Below are 23,746 nucleotides of genomic sequence, written 5' to 3'. Positions count from 1 at the left end.
TATACATACTTTGGCCTGATTAAAGTTAAGATTAAAGATTCTTAATTATGATAGCGTTAATACGCGATCCTATACACTTTAAAATTCGAATGATGAAAATGGAATTTTCCAATAGATGAACGGATATGGGCACGACTGATCTTTATATATCCTGACGCCTGTGACGACATTTGATGTAATTTTAATATCATCAGGTAGCACCTGCTGCTCGTAGTGACTTTAATGCGTGTCCCGCTTCTAGCGAGAGCAGACGAGGCCATCGTACAAGTAATATAGGTGTGCAGAAATATTTTGTCGGCGATCTCTTACTTATAGTTGTGAAAAATACTTCATTATTGTAGTATTAGTTAGCAAGAAGGATATGTGCTTTCGTGTATACATACTTCATTATAATCCAAAGTCCGTAGTATTTTACGATTCTCTTCTGTTATTATAATAATTATATACATGCAATAATATCAAATACTGCTACTGAAAAAGAATAAACGTCGTCCCATACAAAAAATCTGCAAAATATAATATATTTTTGAAATGTTGAATATTTTACAATTTATAAGATACTTTGTGATAGACATGATTGACACGAAATTATTAGAGATTATGAATAAAGAATAACATCTATAAATAACTAGTAAAATCTATCGATGTCAAATTATAATATGTATAATATACGATCATATATATGTTCGTAATTTTTAATCACAGTCAATAATAATTCTTTTTCTTGATTTTCTCACAATTTGAATTTTGATATTACAATAATTTTAATATTAAAATTATTATATATATATTAAAATAGTTTTGCATGTAATGACAAAATTATTTTAATCAATTTCGAAAATTTCATCGAAAAAAGCGTTAAAAAAAGACTAAGATCGTGCAGTACTTTTATTAAAAAAGTACTTAATCAACATATACATGTCAAAAGATTGATACTGTCTAAGTTAGAAAGAATTTTCCGTTTTAATAATGCTTGCTTCTTTAAAGAATGTCCCTAATTTTATGCTATAAAGTATAAGTGTGTGTATATATATATACTTTACATTGGACGACTGGTATATATATGTCGACAATACGACACATCAAATTGATATTAACTATGCAACAAAATCACACTTTATTCACAACAAATTTTTAGATGCTACATTGTATTTTGGATAGCTGTTATTGCACATAAATTTCTATTTTGCAAGCGCAAAGTATAATATTTGTCAAACCTGACATTCTTCTCTTGTGTTGCTTTCTCGTGACGTACTTACCGCGTGATCACGTGACAATGCGCAAAACGAGGGAATGTATGGAAAAATGCGCATTCCTCTTGCGCATGCGCTAAAATGGAATTGGCATTTCTCTTTTTCAAAAAATGAATATCAAAATATAACAAAATGACAAACTATATAAATTGCACTTACGATCAATTCGCTAATTGGTCAATATTAATTATCATAATTAATAATATTTTGATTTTATATCTATTTTACGAATTAAAAGAAAAATACATAATTTGCAATCATTCCCAATTTTAATTTGTTTAAATTCATAAACAAAAAATATTTCCTGAAAACTGCGTATAGCTGTATCATTTTTATTGATAAATATTTGTTGAAAAATGTTTTTTAGTTCAGATATAATTAGTATATTGTAAAAAAAATAGCTAATTCCAAAAATATACCAGTCTAACTATTTGACGAAAAATTTGTCGGACGTGCCGATTGACTAATCGGTTATAAAGAAGAAAATAAAAAATATTTAGTTTTATCAATGAAGGAAACTAAAATACCCTATGAAGGAATTCAATTAGCCAATCGGCGCGGCTGACAAACTGTTTCGTCGCAAAAATGCACGAATGAGCTTCGAACGACAAGGTTGTCCAGCGCGCCGATTGGACTTCGCGAGAAATCCTTTTTTTCGGCGACAACCAATCAGATACCTATATCAGGATTTGTATTGAAATATTGGATCTGACCATCTACGTTCTGTGAGCGAATCCGCGGTCGACGAGTCGCCCGCTCGGTTCGCCAGTAGTCGCCAGTCTAGCGAATATGGTTGAAAACAATGGCAATGATCGTTGATGTAGCTTTGCGTTCTGCTGCTGTGTCAACTTGTCAACAGAGACGGTATCTCTGATCCGGGACGAATCGCGCGCGACCGCCTGGCGTAGCGTAAGTACCATTCCCAAGTGGCATCCCCCGTAATACGGAATCTACGAAACGTATTATATATCCACCCCCTCGTCTTTCTTCGTAGAACATTCTCGGGAGTGCACGTTCTCGCGGCAGTGTCGTTCCTCTTTAGCATCGCTGTCAATATTCGCGCTATCTTTGAAAACACGACGCCGATTAATCATCGACGAGGTTACATCGCGTCCTCGGGAGGTTAAAAATCGCGCCCCTTTGCGAATAACCGCCCCCCACGTGCGAATACAATCGAGCGTACGTTCAGCGTCTCTCGATCTTCCTCCTGATCATCCCTCGTCTCTCTTAAAAAACCGTCGAATATTCGATCACTAGTGTTTATCTTTCGTCGTGACCGCCGATTCAAACGAGATACTCGAAACACGATTGATAATTCCGTTGGCTTGCAACAATTACATTTGCATCATCGTATTCTGTACTTGCGGGTCGAGTCTCGACTTACGAAGGCATCGTAAATGGATGTTATTTCTATTTTACGATGATTTTGTCGATTATTGAAATTTAATTCTGTTCTATAATCTGTGATACGTTTTTTGTAAGCACGAGTTGCAATTACATTTACATGAATAGGATCGTTATCAGATCATCATTAGCTATATCGTTAACGATTATCGTAATTCGGACTTGTCTGTGATGAGGTTGTGAGTAATCGGCCCACGTGCGAATTCAGCGAGCGAAGGTTCTGATTCATTCTTAGTCCACTTTTTCCTATGCTTAAATTATATCTCTAGTTTTATATGAAGTATAATTAAAATTATATCTCTTGCACAATAGAAATTTATATTGCAATGACTTTTAAAAGTATTTTTATTAAGTATAGTTGAGAAATAGAGTTGTCTTTTGTATATGATTATATGCATCTAGGATAATCGGTAAAGTCTGTTTCTTATTTAAATTTATGTTAAATTTAGTGACATTTTTTTATAGAAAAATAAAAATTGAAGTGTGAATAGCTTTTGATTGAATTTCATTTTAGATTGAACATGGAGAACTGTTTATGTGTGAATCAATTTTTGAAGATATAAATTAATTTTATTATTTGTTCAATTTTTTTACATATTAAGGTGTATCTTAGGAATATCTTAATAAAATATTAGAAAATTTAAAGTTAACATGTTAAGATTAACTCTTATAGAGAGAGAGAGGAGAGAGAGAGAGATCATACATAGTCTTTTTTGCTCTGTTTCTGGTTATATATGGGTCATAATGTCTTGTCATAGTTTTAGCTGTCTTAAATTGCTTGAAAAAATCTACAAAAATTTATATATATTTCTTGACATTTCTGTAGAAGATAATCATATAACTAAAGTTAAAAAATAAATTTTAAACATTTTTTTTTATTGATTAAGATCTTTGAGATATTCTATTGTTAACATATCGAAGATCTAAATGATCCATATGTATATTTTTTAGGATTAATATCAAATGGAGATTAACAGATCTTTTTTTAAATTTATAAGATATAAGACTACATATTAATTACATTTGACATTGTTATTTGTTTTTAACTTAAGATTGTATAGACTATTGTAATAATAGAAACAAATTTTTTTTTCTTAAATATTAAATTTAATTAATATCTTGAAATCTGCATAGATGATGCTTTGTTTTCTCTTGGGTTATCAAATTTTGTTCATGTATTAATACAATATAAATACTTGAATTATAGCTGCTAATTGTAAGATGTGTCTGTATGCAAATGTATAGTATTTCAAATATTAAGTTTGATAAAATTTGAATAGATGTAATATAAAGGCTACATCTTAAAGATTGATCTCATTATATGTTATAGGTATATTATGGCAACTGCTATTCAAGAGAATGGCATGAAACCATTAACTAATAAATCGTTAAATCATGTAGAGGATGTTAATAACTTGGACAATGCAGAGGAAAAGGACAATAGATTGTTTGACGGACAACTTCAACCATACATGGATCATGCTGAAGCTCATGAAGAACCTCCTGAGCTCGATATTGTTATTAATAATGTAGTTTGTAGTTTTAGTGTAAGATGTCATCTAAACTTGCGAGAAATAGCATTAAATGGATCCAATGTTGAATACAGAAGAGAAAATGGGGTATGTTATCTATAAATTTATATCTTTTCAATAAAATAATTATTATTGCATTATATAATATTAGAAATTAATATCTTAGAATTTTGAAGCTAGAAAAGAGGAAGCTAGAGGGAAAAAAAACATGATTCTTAAATAAAAATTGTAGAGTTTTTAATGGAACATTTAGTACTATACAACTGAATAGATGTTTTCTTATACAGATTTCATTAAATCTGCAAACATTTGTCTACTTCCGCATAAATAATTTTGTTATTTTTTGAAAATTATTAGAGTTACTTTTCATAATTTTTTTTTTCTTTTGTAACTTTTCTTTTTCAAGATTTTTTAATTTGCATATTTCAAAATTATTGTTTCCTGCAACACTTTAGGTCTTTAAATAATTATATACATCATATTTCTTTTAAGATGATATGTATTCTTTCTTCTCTCTTTTTATTATTTCTTTGTTCTATTTATAGGCATAATAATATCTACTTATAGACATAATATTCTCAGATTGATAAAACATATACATAGATTTTTTTATATGTGCTATTTCCAGATGATAACAATGAAATTAAGGAGACCATACACTACAGCATCCATCTGGTCATCCGGCAAGGTAACTTGCACTGGTGCAACCAGTGAAGTTCAAGCGAAAATTGCTGCACGTAGATTTGCTCGTTCCCTTCAAAAACTTGGATTCAAAGTAAGATTTAATAACTATAGAGTGGTGAACGTATTAGGTACTTGTTGTATGCCATTTGCAATCAAGATAACATCATTTTCGGTGTATCACAAAGAGAATGCAGAGTAAGTATGCAGAAATATCATTAATAATTATATTATGGTTTTTAAGAGAAAATTGTCTTATTTAAACTAATTAATTAATTTATTAATATATATCACAAATATTTTCCAAAATATAACTATAGAATATAATGTGCATGTGTAACTTATTATTAATGCATAATGTTAGCAATTATATACCAGTTTGTGAATATACAATAGTATAAATATTTTTATATGCTATATAGTTACGAGCCAGAATTACATCCTGGTGTTACATATAAGTTAAAGGAACCAAAAGCTACTTTGAAGATATTTTCTACAGGAAGTGTCACTGTAACAGGTCTGTATTTATTAGAATTGTTTTATTGTGTTATAGAAAACTACACATTGATGGTTTTTAATATCCCATTTTTTACTTTGCACTTTATTGCAGCATAAAATAATATTAGAAATATAGAGAAAGTTATACGAAATTTTTGTTGCAATATGTGTCAAAATAAATTAATATTTCTGTGTTTAATTTCCTGCTTCTAATGTTGGAATGCTGCATATGGATTAGGAGCTCTTTAATTAAATTAAAAAAATTATAGCATCAAATATATTATGAAAAACTAAACATTTATACATATCTAAATCATGAATAAACATCATTACATTTATACATATCTAAATCATGAATAAACATTATTACATTTATATATATCTAAATCATGAATAAACAAAATATATTTATGCACGATTGTTTTGAGTAATATACCAACACAATCAACAAAATCAAATTAATTATATTATAATTAGAATTATATAAATTATATATTACATACATTACAGCACCCAATGTTGCTGCAGTTCAAGCGGCAATTGAACATATTTATCCACTAGTCTATGAGTTTCGAAAGGAGCGATCACCAGAGGATGAACTTGCGTTAACAACGAAAAAGCGCAAGTTAAACTCGAATAAAAAAAAATTGGACGAGTTCCTAGAAGACGAACCGGAATTTTCATACGAAAGTATGGTCTCCGATGCGGAAGATGCGCTCGACGAAGATAGTGATGGAAGTTGGGACTGATCTGTTTTATTTTATCGCCGTACTGTTAACTGTTATATATATCTCGTTCTTTTGATAATAAATGCATATACACTGCTCTATGTACAAAAGTGTTATTGCTAAAAGTGAAGTGAAGCATAAAATCGTTTTCAAAGTGCAAGAACTGCAAGTGCGTGAGTGTCAAGGACGAAATAGATATGCATATATATACTTGTGTGTACAGATATATAGAGAAACGTAATTATCAAGTACACATCAAACTGATCATTATCCTAAAGACGATGCTCTGAATATTTACTTTTGTTAGCAATATGAAAGTATAAATACAGATATAAATATATACGTAATACATATATAAAGTATTACACAAATGTAAATATGAATATGTATTTATATTTGTATTTGTATACTTATATAAGTCGTATATAGAGATGTATCTTTAATATCTATACATGTATAGAGATATGTCTAGAAAACAATTTTTAATTATAAAATTGATTAAATTTTTGGAGTTTATTTATATCATTAGACAAAATTCATATATGCTTTTTTAGACAAATGTGGCTGATACAGGTTTAAAAAAAGAAAACAAAAAAAAAGTACATATATACACACATATGTATGTACCTATAATGTGTCAATTATAGCCTGTACACATTTGTGTTTCCATTTTTATTTTATTATTTTTCACATGTAATTATAACTAGTTTTGCTTAATTAATATATTGTGCCAAAGATAGATATTCAAAATTTAAAACAAAGTGATTAAGATGAAATCTATATGGTTGACAACTTTATCTGTTGTAATGATTAGCTTTCCTAGTACTTGTAATTAAATATGTATCCATTCTTATTTTCGTGATCGACATATTTTATAGAATGTATTTTATTGATCAAAAAATCATCTTATTTTATGTTATGATTCAAATATTACAGTCTACTCCATGAAATATTATAATATGCATAGAAAATACATTATTTTCTGGTTATAACATCGATTTTTACCAAAGTAAAAATCCAAAACAACAAAATTTAAAACTCTTAATTTTTTACCAAAGTAAGAAAACTACGAATTATACTTTTGTAGAAAACTACGAATCTCTCGAGCGAGTGAGTTTAATGCCGAAAACTGAAATGGCCAACTTCATAAAATACTGCTCTGTCTCGCTCATTTTTTCATTCTTGTTTCACACTGCTGCAGAATAGCTAATTCTCAAGATTTATGAGACAATTCCTTGAAAATAAACAAGTTTATGTTCGAATTTCAAAACAACCATTTTATAACCAGGGAATATTGATAATTCTGTGCTACCAACAGCTCGTTTTCGCTCAAATTCTGTTATTCAAAAGTGAAACTTGTATATTCTATAGCTTATTTTATATATACATATTACTACATTTATATAATACTTTTTAATATGTTTTAAATATACATAAATACTTTTTGTTTATATTTGCAAAATTTTTTTTAGACAAAGAAATTGGATGGAGAACACATTTATATAATATCTATATATTTATACAATATCTATATCTTATCTATATATAGTATATTGTATAGATACTGTGGGATAGAGAAGTTATTTCTCACATAAGCATACATCATATAATATAAATACGCATCATTCACATTTATTAAAATACTTTATAAATTGTAGTGATGTAAATTTCCCCTTTCTTCTATACAAAATTATTTTAATAGCATAAGAATATGGTGAAAAAGTTAAATCTTAATAAACATGAATCGTTTTTAAGTAATTACGAAAAAATATTTCCAAATGCGAATAAATTTTTGTTTCAATATTTGTTATATATATATTATAATAAGTTTTCGTGTATTTTTATATTTTTTTTAGAAAGATAAAACATATCATTATAAACAGTATCAATATATTTTATACGAAATAAGCAAGAAAGTATCAATACATTTTTTGGGCGAATACGGGCTGTGTTTTGTGGATAAACATTAAATTTTGTTTTAAATGCCTGTTTAAAAAAATATCGAGAGAATGAGAAGAAAAACGAGTCTTTTTCTGGCTTGCAGTATTCATAAATTCAAATGAGTGTATTATAATATTTCTTTTATTTACATAAATTTAGTCTTAAGAAAATGAAACTAAACTGACATTAACTTAAAATTGTGTAAGAAAGAAGCCTTTTTGTAGAAATTATGCAGAAGTTTATGTCAGTGTTATATATTTGCTCCTAAAACTAAATTTTAAATCATATGAAATACGAATATACTGTGTTCAATGCGAGAGTTTATTTTCGACTTATACCGACAGGAATTGCATATTCTAGAATTTGCAACAAAGACATAATGCAATAGGATACATTAGACTTAGTTATTGGCTTTTTTTTATCTGCTTATGTATTGACGTCTTGTAAGAGTATTTATTTATCACTTATAGTTTATCCTTATGACGAGATAAATGCATTTGTATCACATGTCATTTTTATAATTATTAGAGTTTTCCGCAAACGTGAAATATCTCTTATATTATAAAATGTTGAATTAATTTTGTTCATTTATAAAACATTTAAAGCGAAAAGAAATATTTTTACACACAACTTTGCAAACCAACATTGTATCTCTAGAATTCAGTTATAAACATGTATATTGAATACATTGTGCAAAATATTACATAAATTGAAGATATAGTATAAAGTGTATCTTTCTCATATATTTCGCAATATTATATATACATACATACTTGTAAAAAATTTAATCTTTTATTTGCAATATGCAATTAATTGAAAAAAGCAATATACTGATTCAAAATATATAGAGAAAAATATATAGAGAAAAATTATCAAAGATTTATGTAATTTATTAATAATGTGAAAAGTTAAATGACTATTATATAAGCGTATCCTTATCACCTATTAAGTATAACAGAATACAATATGATATGGCCGATATTTTGCAAACTTATTAGATCATGATTAATCTGTTCGTGCCATAACGCCTATACATTCGTTAAAATTAGTTGAAGCAGAGTTTCGTCATAATGTTCGTAATGTATATATTGTTTTTACACTGAACAAATTTTTTACGATTTAAGCTAAAGTCACTGCCCATAGTGTATTCAATCCGAAAATGTAAGACTTGATCCACTAATGAGTACGTGACAAATTAGTATATTTTGTTTACATTATTGGACACACAAAATACTGTTTTTTGCGTTATTAATTATAGAAATTAAAACTTAAGCGAATAAAAACGTTGGACGATAAGACGTATTGTGGAAGTGTAATGGCAAAATAAATTTTATCATATATTTAATTTCCGAAATTATTTCATAGAAATGTGTTTTCTTTTGCTGCACGTTTAACTTTTATATTAATATTCAATAAAATATATCAACATGTTTACGTAGCCTTATATATACATTTTTATCTAACACATCAATTTATGCTCAAGAAAATAATGAGAAATATCTTAAATCTTTTATCCAAAAAAAGATTTAAGGTCAAAAGTAGAAACCCTATGTGTGTGTGTGTTGATATATCTCTTATAAAATCTCTTATAAAATTATTTAAAAAATGAATATTTCTTGTACATTTGATATTAATTTTTTTATATAAACGTTATAATTAGAGTCTGGAAAGGAGCCCCAGAGATCTTAATAATATATTTCTCTTCTTATTTGGATTATTTATAATTATATATGATATAGAATAATAAATGTATTATCTCTCTCATTATTATCTCTCTTTTATAATACAATGTAAATAATTATGATAATATTATGATAATATTATTAATATAATTGATTATATTATTATAGCAAGTAAGTCATCATTTGCAATATGCCAGCAATTTGACAATAGATTTAAACAATACAAACTTAACATCTTTTTGTAAATTTTTATTATAGCAAGAAAGTTCTTACTTATGTACCTTATCATAATAATGTGAACTTCTTTTTCGTCGGAATTGGTTTTCCGGAAATTACAATCGCAATTCTCCTTGGAAATCATCATTGATTGACGATTCGACGATCTTCTTTGAAATCCTTATATCATTAAAATGTTTTGGATCAGGCTATCTCAATAATATATGCTCTTTAATCATCTTATATCTTTAGATACTTACTTTGCAATTGCTAATTTTCTCTATTAAAATCTTATGTGTATATACAAATTATAAAGAATATGATGTATTTTTCTCTTTTTATAAAAAATTATATCACTCGTGAAATGCAGCAAGAAAGTCATTTACTGCAGGATAATAATATAAAGCCATAATTACAGCATCCTAAAGAAAAAAATGGATCAATATTCATCATCCAAAATAAGTACATGTGTGAGGAAAATATTTGATCAAAAAAATCTGTTTTAAAAATTAATATATATAAGTAGATTGCATAACTATGCAATCAATGTTTCTTGACAAGTGCACCAAAATTTCTTTCTTGATATTTTATACTAATTTACACAATAAACATGTGCAAATTAAAATTTAATAGCCAAATATTTAAAAAACATACCTCTTTTGTACTTATATTTAGGCCTGTTTTACTTATTGTATATCTGTAGGATAACACAGCATAATGGTTAACAATATTCAGTAAAATATCTAAATCACAATCTCCCAAATCCTTAATCACTTTGTTTGAGAGATTCTTCAGAAGAATACCATTTTTTCGGTCGCTAAATGGCTGTTAAAAAAAAATGTCATTTATTTATAATATCTATCTAGATACATAATATCTAGATACATAATATCTATATCTATTTAAACACATACGTACATACCTCATCATACCACAATGCTTTATGAATATCATTTGCATAAGTAGATATAAGACGAATTCTTTCCTGATATATGTCTGATGGCATGATTTGATACAAGCGCGTTCTCATTTGGCGATATCTATAATATAATTCAAATATCAGTAATAAAGAATAAAATTAACTTAAAAATAAAAAAAATTAATACCTTAATAATAATCTACAAACTCTTGATAAGAGAGCACAACTTTTTGTAATAAATGCTCCATAGATAACTGCTGGTGGTGGCAATGTCCATGTTAATACATGACTATGGCTTTCCAATGTACAGATCTTTGAAGAAATGGAAGAAAAAGGAATGATTGATAAAACATTTTGCGATTAAATATTAGGATTAAATTATTTCTAGTTTAAACATTTGTGTACCTCTTCATAAAATGCCAAAGCTTCTGATAAAAAGATAACATTAAAATTGTGTACATTTAATCCATAAACAATAAGATTTTCCGATACTGTTGTAAGTATGGATATAATTTCTGCTAAATCTTCCAATGGACCTTGTCGTAAAAAATATGATGCATTCCGATAATGTTCTTCAAGTCCTTGTTTAACAAACTGTAACGAATAATTATTCTATTGATATTAAAAATATCTATTTAGGTACCTAAATTATTAATTCCATTATTAATTCATTTTTATTTTACAAAAACAGTTCTATTTTCTGAGAGTCACAATGTGTATCCATTGTGTGTATAATTCTTATGTATTTATTTATTTGCGTCTGTGAATATGTGCACGCATAAAAGGTATAATGAAATGTTATACCGATTGCAAAGATGTTGTAAATTCTTACCAAGTTTGTAATTAATTTTTGCAGGCATTTAATTATTTCACATTTCATAGATAAATTTGATGCATAAAATATATTCTGTACATGTATTAGAATGTTCTCTCGTAAATCTAAAATTAATAAGACTGTAATATTTCCAGCGAAACAATATTTAGATAGAATTACTTTATAGTTACCAGCCACTGATATAGAAGTCATCCATTGCAATAAATTAAGTAACTGTGGCAGATGCTCTCCTGTATTATAATATAAATACTCATCAAAAAACAGTTTAACTACAAGTATTTCTTCCTGCATATATCGAGAAAATTCAATTGTCATTGAAAGAAATTTATCCATTTCTTCCTTGGAAAATTTTCCATTTTCCAATATAAATGCTAAAACATTAACATAGCAATTTTTTTTTTATAATACATTTTATGTTTGATATATAGTTTTATGTGACAGATTGAAATAATGAAATAAGAAATGTTTTTATCGTTACTATTAAAGAAAATCTTAGATTTGCATACATACCTCTTGTCAGTGTATTATACAGATTGCATGAAAATCTACTTTGATATTGAAAGTCTGCATATGTAAGAAGATGGTAACCAGCCATATTTGCCAAAAGTGAGACAGCATTACATGGCAATTCAACATTTTGATGATATTTTCCTAATTCATCTATGCTGAAATATGTAATATAATATTTATATATATTAACATGAGCGAGTAATTTACGTTATTTCAGATGTATTGTGCTCACCTGCTTATATCAAAAATCGATTTTGCATCCTTATCTTTAAAAATACTTGAACCAATGTGAAAATAACCAACAGAAGGCAACAGTGGCTTTTGTCTTTTTTGAACTTTCACATTCTATGTGTGTGTGTGTGTGTGTGCAGAATAAGTTTTATATTTATATAATTTATTTATGATATGAATCAGAAATATTATGTTACATTTGTAGTATATGAGTATCTTTTATACCTGTATCACATTCCAATTAAAATGAGTTTGAGTGCTTCGGCGAGATTGTTGGATCTCTACTCGATCTCTAGCATCTTCCAATGCTAATCGTATAAATTCAGGTATTGGTTTCCATACACTTTCTATGTTTACTGATTGTATCTTTTCAGGAACTAATTCTGGCTTATACGACTTAAATAAGCTAAGAATACATTTGAAAACATATCATATATATATAAAATAGAAAATTATATATATATATATATATATATATATATATATATTATTTTCTATTTTATTAAGCAGAGATATTCTGCCAATTATACTTACGAAAGTAATGCAATAATATGTTTTGGAGGCTTAGAGTATTTTTTTTTAAGAACTAATAATCTTAAGACATCTCTGCGAGAAACATCCTCTGGTCTTGTTAATACATAAATGAGACGTGCTATATGACGTTCCTAAAAATTACTTATATTATTTAATTTATTTATATTAATTTTATTATTTATCTTATTTATAATATAAATTTATGCTAATAAATCACATTTTAAAACTGTGATTTTAAAAATTTATTAAATATAAAATATGTATTTATATATATATATATATATATATATATATATATATATATATATATATATATAAAAAGCATATATTACCAGTTTTTCTTTCTTGAACATTGTATAAAAGAAGACATCGTAATATATATTAATTACTTTTCTATCTACTAATTCATATTCCCATAAACCTAAATATCAACATTTAATGTAAATAGTTTTAGAATAAGAATTAAGTCATCTTCTTTGTGTAACAATAATACACTTATACATACCTAAGACCCATTGTATAACAATGGTACAGACAGTGAGCGGTAGCTTGTCCAATGATGATAAGCACCAAGTGATTATAGACTTTGCTATTTCCTCAGGCAATTTATATCTTGGAATTAAACATCTTATTAATGATACCCATTTAACTGCATCTAAGAATTTAATAGTTATTTTACATTATATATATAACACTTGATTGTATTAAGTTTCTTATGTTTATAAAATATACTATAATACTAATATATATATATATATATATATATATTGCTTATATATTATATAATATACTAACGTAAATCTGTATGTATAATAACATTTGCCAGTTTACTCAGAACATCATCATCCAATCCTTTTGTGGTAGCTTCTTCTTGTAAAATGTTAAGAAACGAATTAAATTCTGGTAAATGTACACTTTTTGCTACAGAAAAGAGAAAATAAGAAATAAAAAAAAATTATAAATTATACAAACATATATAAAATAACTTTCAAAATTCATATACAAATATATTCAAATTATTTCAAATATTTAAAGTTGTATAATCAAAATATATTTAAATGTAAAAAAATGAGAAAAATGCATATAAATGGATGCTTACATTTGAGGATTCGTATAAATTTTAAACATGTCTGTCTCGTCTCACTTTCCTCCATTTCGAAAAGTTTGTGAATAAAACTCGGCAAAAAAATTCATTAAAAAAACTGAATCACTTTTATTTGATGGTTAAAAGGTGCCTTAAACTTTATACAATTATACAGCACATATTTATATTAAACAAACCCTCTTTGCCGGTGCCGATATCGGCAGTTAAGAGCATGAAGCAAGAGTCGACAAGAATGCAAAACTCCACATATCAGACTATACACGAATTCAGATTGAAGATTGAAAATTGACCAACCAGAAGAAAGAAATTTTAGTACTTTTTATTCTGATTGGTTAATGTGCGATGACTTTAGCTATTATTGAACTCGAAAGCGGCTATCTTCAGGCGAGAACCTGTCGCATCTGTCGGCTAGTTTCATGTAGATTATGACCGTTGCATTTTCAAAAGTCGCGAATTTATTTGATGAGTTTTCTTTTACTTGCTTTTACTGAAAGTAAAACGAATAAAATATTTCCTGCGCTGACAATATCTTTCTGTTATTGGAGAGCAGATATTCAAACTGTATGTATTTTTTTCTTTTACACAAATGCAAGCGTGAGTATTTCAATGCATTAAGCTAAGCCATTTAAGCAATATATGTATATTATATATATACTTTCAAGTTGTATACATAAATTTGTGATAGATCTTTTTTGTATGAATTTTGATATATGTGTGCGATATAGTTTTTATTTTTTATATAAGAATATCATGTAAGAAAAATATTTCCAATCATCAAAAATATACATTTGAAAAAAAAAAACATTTAATAAAAACTACGGTTAATTGATATACAGCTAGATATATATAATTTATTTTATACAACGTTTCCTGCAAACTCATTCTCGATTATGAACTTTTTCGTTTTGTAGAATTGCTTTAATACTGAATTCTTGATATTTTTCATATATAATTTTTTTATAGAAGGATATATTAAACTAATATTACAAAGAAATTAAATTTGAAATAGCTAGGAATGAAAGAAGGATTTGATTATATATCATCTAGTTAGTTATATAAAATAAATTTTAAAACATAAATTTTATATATGCTTAATTTTTTTATTTTGATACACCCTGTATAAATCATCGAATGCGTCAGCGTCAAACGCGTTCCACTTAACGCCCGCAACGCTCATGATATTATTTTATCCTTGTTGTTCATCGAAAGTTAAACAAAGACAGATGCTCGAGGGAACGTTGCGGGCGTACAGTGGAATGCGCCCAGAATTGCAATTCAATATCCAATATGTCGTTGTAACCATTTATTCATAAGATTCGGATTCTCGAGCGAAACAAACTCGAGTTGATGTGACTCTTGAAAAGTGCATAATTTGTATGAACGTTTCGTTCGAATGCCGTCGATCGTTATTTAATTGATGTTTAATCGTGAAAAATAAATAACTGAAACGCGAGAGAGAAACGATAAGATCGAGGCAACATGGTAAGTTTTGTTCGCCAAATAAATGTATGAAGATGTTACAGAATTGTATGATGTTCATTAATGATGTTGCAGATGCAATTTATGTTACTGTTCAGCCGTCAAGGAAAGCTCCGCTTACAAAAGTGGTATGTCGCTCATCCAGATAAACTGAAAAAGAAGATCACACGCGAACTAATAACCACGATACTCGCACGAAAGCCAAAAATGTCAAGTTTCTTAGAATGGAAGGACGTTAAAGTCGTCTATAAGAGGTACGTAATTGTACACAACTGATAATCGCCGTTTCAATCTGAAATCTTTCATTTTGCGATGGGTTAACACACAATTCTTTTTTATAAGAAAAATTTTATTTCCTTGCAGATATGCAAGCTTGTACTTTTGTTGCGCAATTGAGCAAAATGATAATGAATTACTAACTTTGGAAATTATACATCGATATGTTGAATTATTGGATAAGTATTTTGGCAGTGTGAGTATATTTATTAAGATAAGAAATTTAAAATTTTTATATAAAGTGTGTATTGTAATTTGTTATCCAAATATAAAATTATAATGGGATGATAATGATTTTATTAGGTATGCGAGTTGGACATAATTTTCAATTTTGAAAAGGCATACTTTATCTTAGACGAATTACTTGTCGGTGGAGAAATTCAAGAAACTAGCAAAAAGAATGTATTGAAAGCTATTGCTGCCCAGGATCTGCTACAGGAGGTTAGTTACGGGGATGTACCCCTTGAATTGTAATATTTTAATTTATTAATGGCACAAGGTTGTACACATACATACATACATACATACATACATACATACATATACATACACATATCCATACAGTTTTCTTTTATAGCCATATTTGGCTGTAAAAGGGAGATTTTTAGATCGTTTTATCTTGTTATATCGCTATTTCCATTTAACATATTCAGAACTCATTTAGCAGAACTATATCCAGGTGAAAAGAGTACAAATGAGAATTTTGTATTTGCATATTTATAATCAATATTTATTAATTACAAATTAAAGCGATCTCTATTGCTCCCTTTCTTGCTAGTCATATGTCGTTTTTATTAAACGATTATGATATTGCAAAAATCAAGCATGTATAAAATCTATTTGAGCTAGGTGATATACAATCAAATTCTTTTTTCATTTCTAGCTTTTTCAAATTTAATATGCAACATTAATTTAATATATATTTTTAAAAATATATATATGAAAAATATCAAGAGAATATATAGTATTAAAACAATTCTATTTGATATATAGTCATGCTCTACTATCTATCATATTTTAAAATTTATTTAACACCTAGTAACAATAGATTTGTTAAGATATAGAAATGAATAATATTACAGGACATGCATGAAGGCATTCAAAGATATTAATAATTGCCTCTACAAAATAATTCCAATTTTCTACTTGCTTTAATCTTGCCTGTCTTCTTGCATATACAATTATATATAATAATGTATATATTATATCTTTTTATAATATTGTATCAGCTTTATGTTTTGTTGACAATTTTTTGTGTTGTATTATTTGATGTTGCACGATGTGATCAAACAATATGCCACATTGATATAATCTTATATGTATATGTATATATATATATATATATATATATATATATATATATATATACATATGAAGAAATATTATTGCCTGTATATGATATGTATATATTTATTATTCACACTATGTTTATGAATTATTTCACATGTGCTCTTTTGTATAACATAATGTGACAGAACCAGATGATTTTCTTTCTCTTCATGTGTCATCTCTTGTGTCAGTTGCAAACTATGCATTGAGATGGTTTCAAAATTAATAATTTGTCAATCAATCTCTCTGATTTCTTGTACTTCATTGCGCGCGAATGCTTCTGTTTCAAATATAACATTCAAATTTTCTATACATCCTAACTATCCTTTCTTTTATTAAGCATGAGCAATATTTGTCACGTAAAATGTTACGTATTGATAGAAAATTGTAAGATATAACAAGCTTAAAATGTCAAATATTGAATATTTTCATAGATAATTTTGGAAACGCTTACACATTTCTTATTTAATTTTTATAAAGGAGCATATATAGTACTCTCCTATTAAATTCAATTTTTATTATTGGCAAATAATTAAATATCTGTGCATAGCATTTATAGTGTGGGTACTATTTTATAGTATTGTTATGTAATTTATGTATAACCAAAAAAGAAATAATTTTAAAATAGACATTTTCCCTGCATAAAGTCTGCATTTATACTAGTAAATACGTAAGAAAAGTGTTGGATCCATTTAAATTTTTTAGTTTTCAGTAGTCGTAGTTTAAATGAAAAAAAGTACAAATAAAAGTATCTTTATTACTTGTTGAAGAACATTTTTATTCAACTGAAGGCACAATATATATTTTATATAAAGTATATGTATTTGATAGAGCTTTCTTATCTATCTTGTCGAAAGATAGATAATTTTAATTATTTTAGTTTCACTCTGTGTATCACTGCACATATGAAATTATTTTTTATATATCGGGGATTAGTTCAGATATTAATAAATTTGAAATTTTTGCAAAGCAGATAATTACAAAATAAAATTAGTAGATTAAAGATACATTTATTCGCATATTTTGAATTGGTGATATTGGGCAAATATGTAAAACAGTAAAATTAAAATAATAATAATTTATATTTTATTTTATAATAATTTATATTTTATAATACTATAATGTGCACATAATTTGAAATTTCTTAATCGATTATAGCAGTAATGAGTGAGAAAAGTCTCTTTATTAGTATTTCATTCATTTTGATATTGGAATTTTTAAAACGTTTACAGTTATTGAATTGTATTAATAGTATATATTATTTATATATAGTATATATTATTTTTTATGTATAATATGCCATATTTAAAAATAATTTGATAAGAATAATATGGTATCATTATTATTTATTCTAGTCTATTGTTAGATCTTTTGAACAGAAATTTGTTTCTTTATAGAAAAATAGATATACTATACATAAAGTTTTTACAACTCAAAAAATATTTAAAAAATAATACAATTTTTTTTATAAAGAGATAAATATTTAAAAAATTAAATTTTTTTATGCTTTTATATGCAACAATATTTGCTATTTTTCTTATAAATGATTACTACAAACACACACACATACATGTATAATATTCTTAAATATTATTAATGTTTCACATAATATTAAACATGCTTAAATATTATTAATATATCAAGAATTTGACAATTTTAGCAAAACTGTTTTATTTTGTATTTAAAAATATGTATTATAGTAATATTTTTATTAATTTCATCGTTTTATCAGGTTATAATATAAAGTAGTGTCGTTTAAAGTTAAAATATTAAACTAAAATTATCACGAATTATGGGAAATGTTGATTGAATGAAAACATTCATTAATAATAATTCATGTTAATAATACATGTAAAATATTTGTAAAAAAATGAATCAAACAAATTCTTAATAATACAATATTTTTATGTTATTTTTCTTTTGTAACATATTTTATAGAAAAATGATATATAAAGGTCCACATAAGACGCTCATAATATACAGTGCATAATATTTTATTATTATATTGTATAAAGTAATTTTACAAAATATTTGAATTATTGCGTGCCCAAAAATTTGAGTGCCTACTTTATGTCTATGTATGATCTAAAAGTTTTAAACTTTGTACATGATGTGATATTGGACATTAAAGATTTTCAAAGTGAATGAAGAATCGTTACTAATAATCAGATTTCGAATTTACTGTTCGAGTATCGGTGACAGTTGCTATGCTGACAGGCGTAGACAGGAAGCGGAAAAAATATTAAATGCAGTAAAGAGAAAGATATTCATCCTTCGCATAACGGCTCTCATCGAAAATCGAGTGGGTAAAAACTCATTCGTGATCTTCCATTAACTGCCATATGATTATATGTTTATTCGGATTCGTACAAAAGCATGGCACCAATGCAATGGTTTATGCACTAAGTATCTTTTGTAATAAGAATAAGAGAGTGATGTTAACGTATTATTGCCATATCTTAAATTTATTCAGTGTATTCAGATTTAGAATAATCAATTATTCCATAGATATGATTATGTGCGACACACAGCACTAGAATAAATGAGAAGTGTATTTTTACATATATATATTGCCGTTTATAGAGTGTTGATATGTATATGTGCGTGTATGCCTTCAAAATCTAATAAATACTTTTTAACAATTGTATTCACTTTGTAACATTTGTCTCGTATATTTTCCAAATGATATATCATTTAGCTTTACTTTTTTCATGAAAATATTAGATTTCAAGAATTTTTTATACAGTCTCATAAATGACCTCATCAAATTTCTTATGCAAAAAAAAATATTTGAATATGATGCCATTACTAAAAACATATTTTAAATTATTATAAACTTACTAAAAGAGTTTGCAATTTATAGCAGCTATATATATATATATATATATATATATATATATATATATATATATATTCGGGAAAATTATTTTATATATAGGTTTCTAAAAACGAAATAAGACGTCAAATTCTAAATTGTAAATAAATATGTGTAAATAACAATATAGATTATTATTAACAAAATCTTTGTATTATCACTATAATATCACTCTTCAAGATTTTAACATGTGGCTAATAGAAAGAATATTATAAGACTTTTGTGTGTGTAAAGAGATAGAGAAAGAGAGAGAGCGATGTGATTGTACACGAATATGTGATTGAATATATTTGTAATATCTATAATCCCCACCTTTAAATATTTGTATATAATATAATATTGTACAGTGTCATATATGTTAAGTCCATGGTAGATAGGGATAAAGTAGAAATTTAGCGAAGACTAGTTAGTTTTTCTTTGTTTGTTGTGGAAGGACGAAGCTGTGGAAGGTGCTCTGCGGGAGATAGGGCTTTTATAGGTACCCTATTGTTTGCATGAGCTTCACGGACAAAGTATCGACACCACACGATCAACCGAAAAACCAGAAAAGGCTTATCCGCTGCATGATGCCATTACGACTCTACTATATAAATATATAAAATTTCAAGTCAACTTTAGACTAGTCATATGCAGAACGTTTGAGGCATCGTGCATTTTCTTTCGACTATACGCTCTTTGATGAAAAATCTATCTTTCTGTATAATAAAAATTCGATTTGGGAATTGATGAAGAAAAATCGAAAAAAAAATTAATTTTTTTTTTATTAAAAATTTTTAATTATCAATATGAAATATATATAATATTGTGGCAATTGAAACTCTATCTCTAATAAAAATGCATACAGATTTAAATCAAATAAAGTATAAGATTGCATTAATCTATTTAGAAGCTTGAGAATCCATTAAAAGAAAAATACATTTAAAGAAAACGCAAAAATTGACTATTTACTTATGATTCGCAAATTCATTGCTTGGAGCAAATAGTATACATCTTTTACAGTTAATTTATTAACTTCTAATGCTTATAATTTGAGAGAAAATATGCACGATACTTGAAGCATTCTCTGTATATGTTAATATATTTTTATATCGAGAAAAGAAAGTCGTCTCTTGCGTGTAAAACAAAATGTTATGTTACTAACCAAAGGCTGAGCTATAATTTTTAAATCTTATTGTTAATCATAACTTTTAACGTATATCTTGATAAGTAAGCGACGACAGTTACCCCAACGTACTTTAATCCTCAACTGTGGCAATAAAATTATTCTGTATTTTCGTAAGTTATTTTTATGAAAGCGTTGTACACACATATGCTATATTGAAGTGCGACGGTATTTAGGCAATTATTACAGATAGAATATATATTTCTTACGTATCTCTATCTATCTACTTAAAAACACTATTTTAATTCTAACAAGTAATTCAAAACTTATCTTTATATACTTTATATATATATATATATATATATATATATATATATATATATATATATATTACATTATATGCTCATATATTAAGCATCGTCAATTTTTAACATATTAATGTATAATTAATTATACATTAAGTGTAATTCTAGTAATAAATATATCGTACGAAATTTTTACATTGTAATTGAAAATGAGCGCGTATATATTACCTTGTCTGTTATTAGTCTATGTTATCAGTTAAAGAAACACAAATCTCAGATGAAGATAACACACTCGATTTGAACATCTTAAGAGTTTTCTTTATCAAAGTTAATTTATTAAGAAATAGATATATTCGTGAAACAATTTTTTGTTAGTTATTTTTTTTTGAGCTGGATATTTCTTGTTATATAAGCTGTTTCGCGCGGTGTGAGCATATTGAGCTGAATATCGCATTTATCCTTGTTCAATCTTGTGAAGAACACTCCGCCATTTGACACGTTGTATGTAAAATAGGCAATTTTTTATTAACGTTTAAGATTTCAATCAAGGCAATAAATAAACATATGCTTTGTGTGCTCACGCGAGTAAAGTCACTTGGTTATATGAAAAGGGTTCAGTTCACCATTTGAAGCTGCATCAAGAAGAAAATTTTATTATGCAGTAGGTACGTGTATGTTTATATATATATATATATACATATATATCCTCATTCTATCTTTTTTTCGTAATGTGTTTATAAAGTGCAGCGTCAAAGTAATTGATCCCTATTCATATTATTTGTTAGAGATTCTCGAGTATGATGTCGATAAACTTATTCTTTTGTGTTATAGGAGGAGACTCCTCAGGGATTTTTCGAGGATCACGGATTGGGATAATATTCTTTAAAAAGACAATATATTGGCATACTTTGTCGTAAGTTTATACATTCCCACAATTATGTTTTATTCCATTTCATATTTACATCATATGATTCATATTTGTTGTTTCAAGAAATGCAAAGTTTAAAAAAAGGCTATATGAATGTTTTGCGTGCAGATACATATATACAGTTATCAAGTTTATTATTTTCACAATTGTCATCAGCAATAGAAATCCGAGAGAGGTTTTAATATTTTTTCAGTTAGGAGTTTCTTTGATTTTAAGTATTTATATATCTCTCTAAGCGACATTCCATAATTGTACACGATTTGAAAATCTCTAGACTCTATTTATTGAGTGAAAAAATGAATAGTTTATCAACCTAACAACATTTTCAAATTTTCTGTCTTCATATCCCATTTTTTGTTCCTCTTCTTGCACGTAACGGGAGAAACTTTTTATGAGAATTCTATATAATGATACGAAATGTTATGAGAAGATAAAATTACATATTATTACATAAAAGATAGCGTTTTCATATAAAGAGTTTTTAAGACAATTTATTTATACATAATCACTCTTCTTACGAGATACAAAATGTGTTGTTAATTAAATATCGTACATTCTGTATCTGTATTACATAATATATCGTTAATAAAATCTCGGATGTGTTTTCTTAAATTTGAAATATAGATATGCTACAATAAGAGTATCTGCACACATTTTTAATCAATTAGAAAACGAAGTCGGATATATGTAATCTGTAATAATAAGGATATACTCTAGTTAAAAAGTAGACTGTGACGGAAAAAAAGATGGGAATCGGTAGTTGACGTGTATTCTTTAACGATGATAAGGGCTTTTCGTTAGCGAATGTTAAAATTAGAAAGAAATTTAAAAAATTACAGAGTTACGAAGAAAGTATTAAAATACAAATAAGAATCATAAATTTAACTTACATAAATTACGTTAATTGCACTTTGGCTCAAACTGAATAAATTTCTCTCTATGTACGATTTAATTCTTCTAATCTATATCGCGTTATTATTATGCAGTCATCTATGTCAATTTATAAAACCATACAGCATATTTTTCAATATCATATTTCGATATAATTGCTAAGATATTTTTCTAAACGGACCCGTTCAACAATGCGAGCTTATAAGTTGTCGATCTTAAATTTATCAGATAGGATTAAATTTATCGGTTAAAATTTCGCTAAAAGAAAAGATGGCATGTCTACTGACTCTTGTTTTTTTTTTTTTTTTTTTTTTTTTTTTTCTAACGCACATTCAGGATCTTTAAGAAGTATTAATATTTTTTAGAAAAAAATTATAATAATGTAATTATAATAACTGTGTATTGTTTTTATCTTTTAATTATATATAGTGGAATCTTATGTAAATTTTAACATGCAATTTATATTATCAGTTATCCATTCATAAAGGAAAA

The 23,746-nt window shown here is 26.7% G+C and overlaps 3 protein-coding genes across 5 annotated transcripts; 2 read left to right on the top strand and 1 right to left on the bottom strand.

Moving 5' to 3' along the window:
• Window positions 1–1,994: 1,994 nt before the first annotated feature.
• On the top strand, window positions 1,995–9,382 carry LOC126857601 (TATA box-binding protein-like 1). The gene is made up of 5 exons (XM_050607227.1): window positions 1,995–2,162; window positions 3,988–4,276; window positions 4,818–5,068; window positions 5,293–5,387; window positions 5,879–9,382. Exons 2-5 carry the CDS (start codon window positions 3,995–3,997, stop codon window positions 6,115–6,117), a joined length of 867 nt encoding a protein of 288 aa, XP_050463184.1. The 5' UTR covers window positions 1,995–2,162; window positions 3,988–3,994; the 3' UTR covers window positions 6,118–9,382.
• Window positions 9,383–9,955: 573 nt separating this feature from the next.
• On the bottom strand, window positions 9,956–14,280 carry LOC126857551 (centromere protein I-like). Of its 2 annotated transcripts, XR_007688523.1 has the most exons (16): window positions 14,064–14,280; window positions 13,760–13,885; window positions 13,470–13,619; window positions 13,297–13,385; window positions 12,965–13,095; window positions 12,656–12,836; window positions 12,432–12,544; window positions 12,200–12,354; window positions 11,860–12,060; window positions 11,687–11,793; window positions 11,260–11,448; window positions 11,042–11,166; window positions 10,858–10,975; window positions 10,590–10,760; window positions 10,196–10,357; window positions 9,956–10,115 (listed from the first exon to the last, which is right to left on the bottom strand). XR_007688523.1 is itself a non-coding variant. In XM_050607089.1 (15 exons), exons 1-15 carry the CDS (start codon window positions 14,116–14,118, stop codon window positions 10,289–10,291), a joined length of 1,980 nt encoding a protein of 659 aa, XP_050463046.1. In that variant the 5' UTR covers window positions 14,119–14,280; the 3' UTR covers window positions 9,956–10,288. The 2 variants fall into 2 exon arrangements, 1 of the variants encoding a protein (XP_050463046.1); XM_050607089.1 differs by having other exon boundaries at window positions 9,956–10,357.
• A 1,008-nt stretch (window positions 14,281–15,288) lies between these two features.
• Window positions 15,289–23,535, top strand: LOC126857633 (AP-1 complex subunit sigma-2). 2 transcript variants are annotated; one of them, XM_050607286.1, is made up of 5 exons: window positions 15,289–15,551; window positions 15,624–15,802; window positions 15,912–16,020; window positions 16,128–16,265; window positions 22,267–23,535. In XM_050607286.1, exons 1-5 carry the CDS (start codon window positions 15,549–15,551, stop codon window positions 22,309–22,311), a joined length of 474 nt encoding a protein of 157 aa, XP_050463243.1. In that variant the 5' UTR covers window positions 15,289–15,548; the 3' UTR covers window positions 22,312–23,535. The 2 variants fall into 2 exon arrangements, with proteins under 2 accessions (XP_050463243.1, XP_050463234.1); XM_050607277.1 differs by lacking the exon at window positions 22,267–23,535 and adding an exon at window positions 20,462–21,307 and having other exon boundaries at window positions 15,290–15,551.
• Window positions 23,536–23,746: the final 211 nt, after the last annotated feature.

The sequence above is a fragment of the Cataglyphis hispanica genome, chromosome 2 (genome assembly GCF_021464435.1).
Source record: "Cataglyphis hispanica isolate Lineage 1 chromosome 2, ULB_Chis1_1.0, whole genome shotgun sequence".
Classification (NCBI taxonomy): Eukaryota; Metazoa; Arthropoda; class Insecta; order Hymenoptera; family Formicidae; genus Cataglyphis; species Cataglyphis hispanica.
Note: the sequence above shows the minus strand (reverse complement) of the source record. Positions and strands in the feature narration are given on the sequence as shown.

Excerpts from the sequence above, each read along its gene's own strand:
- LOC126857601 (XM_050607227.1), top strand. The coding sequence starts at position 3,995 with ATGGCAACTGCTATTCAAGAGAATGGCATGAAACCATTAACTAATAAA. Across the intron at positions 4,277-4,817 it reads AATACAGAAGAGAAAATGGG|ATGATAACAATGAAATTAAG; the intron begins GTATGTTATCTA and ends TGCTATTTCCAG. Across the intron at positions 5,388-5,878 it reads AGGAAGTGTCACTGTAACAG|CACCCAATGTTGCTGCAGTT; the intron begins GTCTGTATTTAT and ends CATACATTACAG.
- LOC126857551 (XM_050607089.1), bottom strand. The coding sequence starts at position 14,118 with ATGGAGGAAAGTGAGACGAGACAGACATGTTTAAAATTTATACGAATC. Across the intron at positions 12,061-12,199 it reads GTATAATACACTGACAAGAG|CATTTATATTGGAAAATGGA; the intron begins GTATGTATGCAA and ends TTAATGTTTTAG. Across the intron at positions 10,761-10,857 it reads AAGCATTGTGGTATGATGAG|CCATTTAGCGACCGAAAAAA; the intron begins GTATGTACGTAT and ends TTTTTTTAACAG.
- LOC126857633 (XM_050607286.1), top strand. Across the intron at positions 16,021-16,127 it reads TGGATAAGTATTTTGGCAGT|GTATGCGAGTTGGACATAAT; the intron begins GTGAGTATATTT and ends TGATTTTATTAG. Across the intron at positions 16,266-22,266 it reads CCCAGGATCTGCTACAGGAG|GAGGAGACTCCTCAGGGATT; the intron begins GTTAGTTACGGG and ends TTTGTGTTATAG.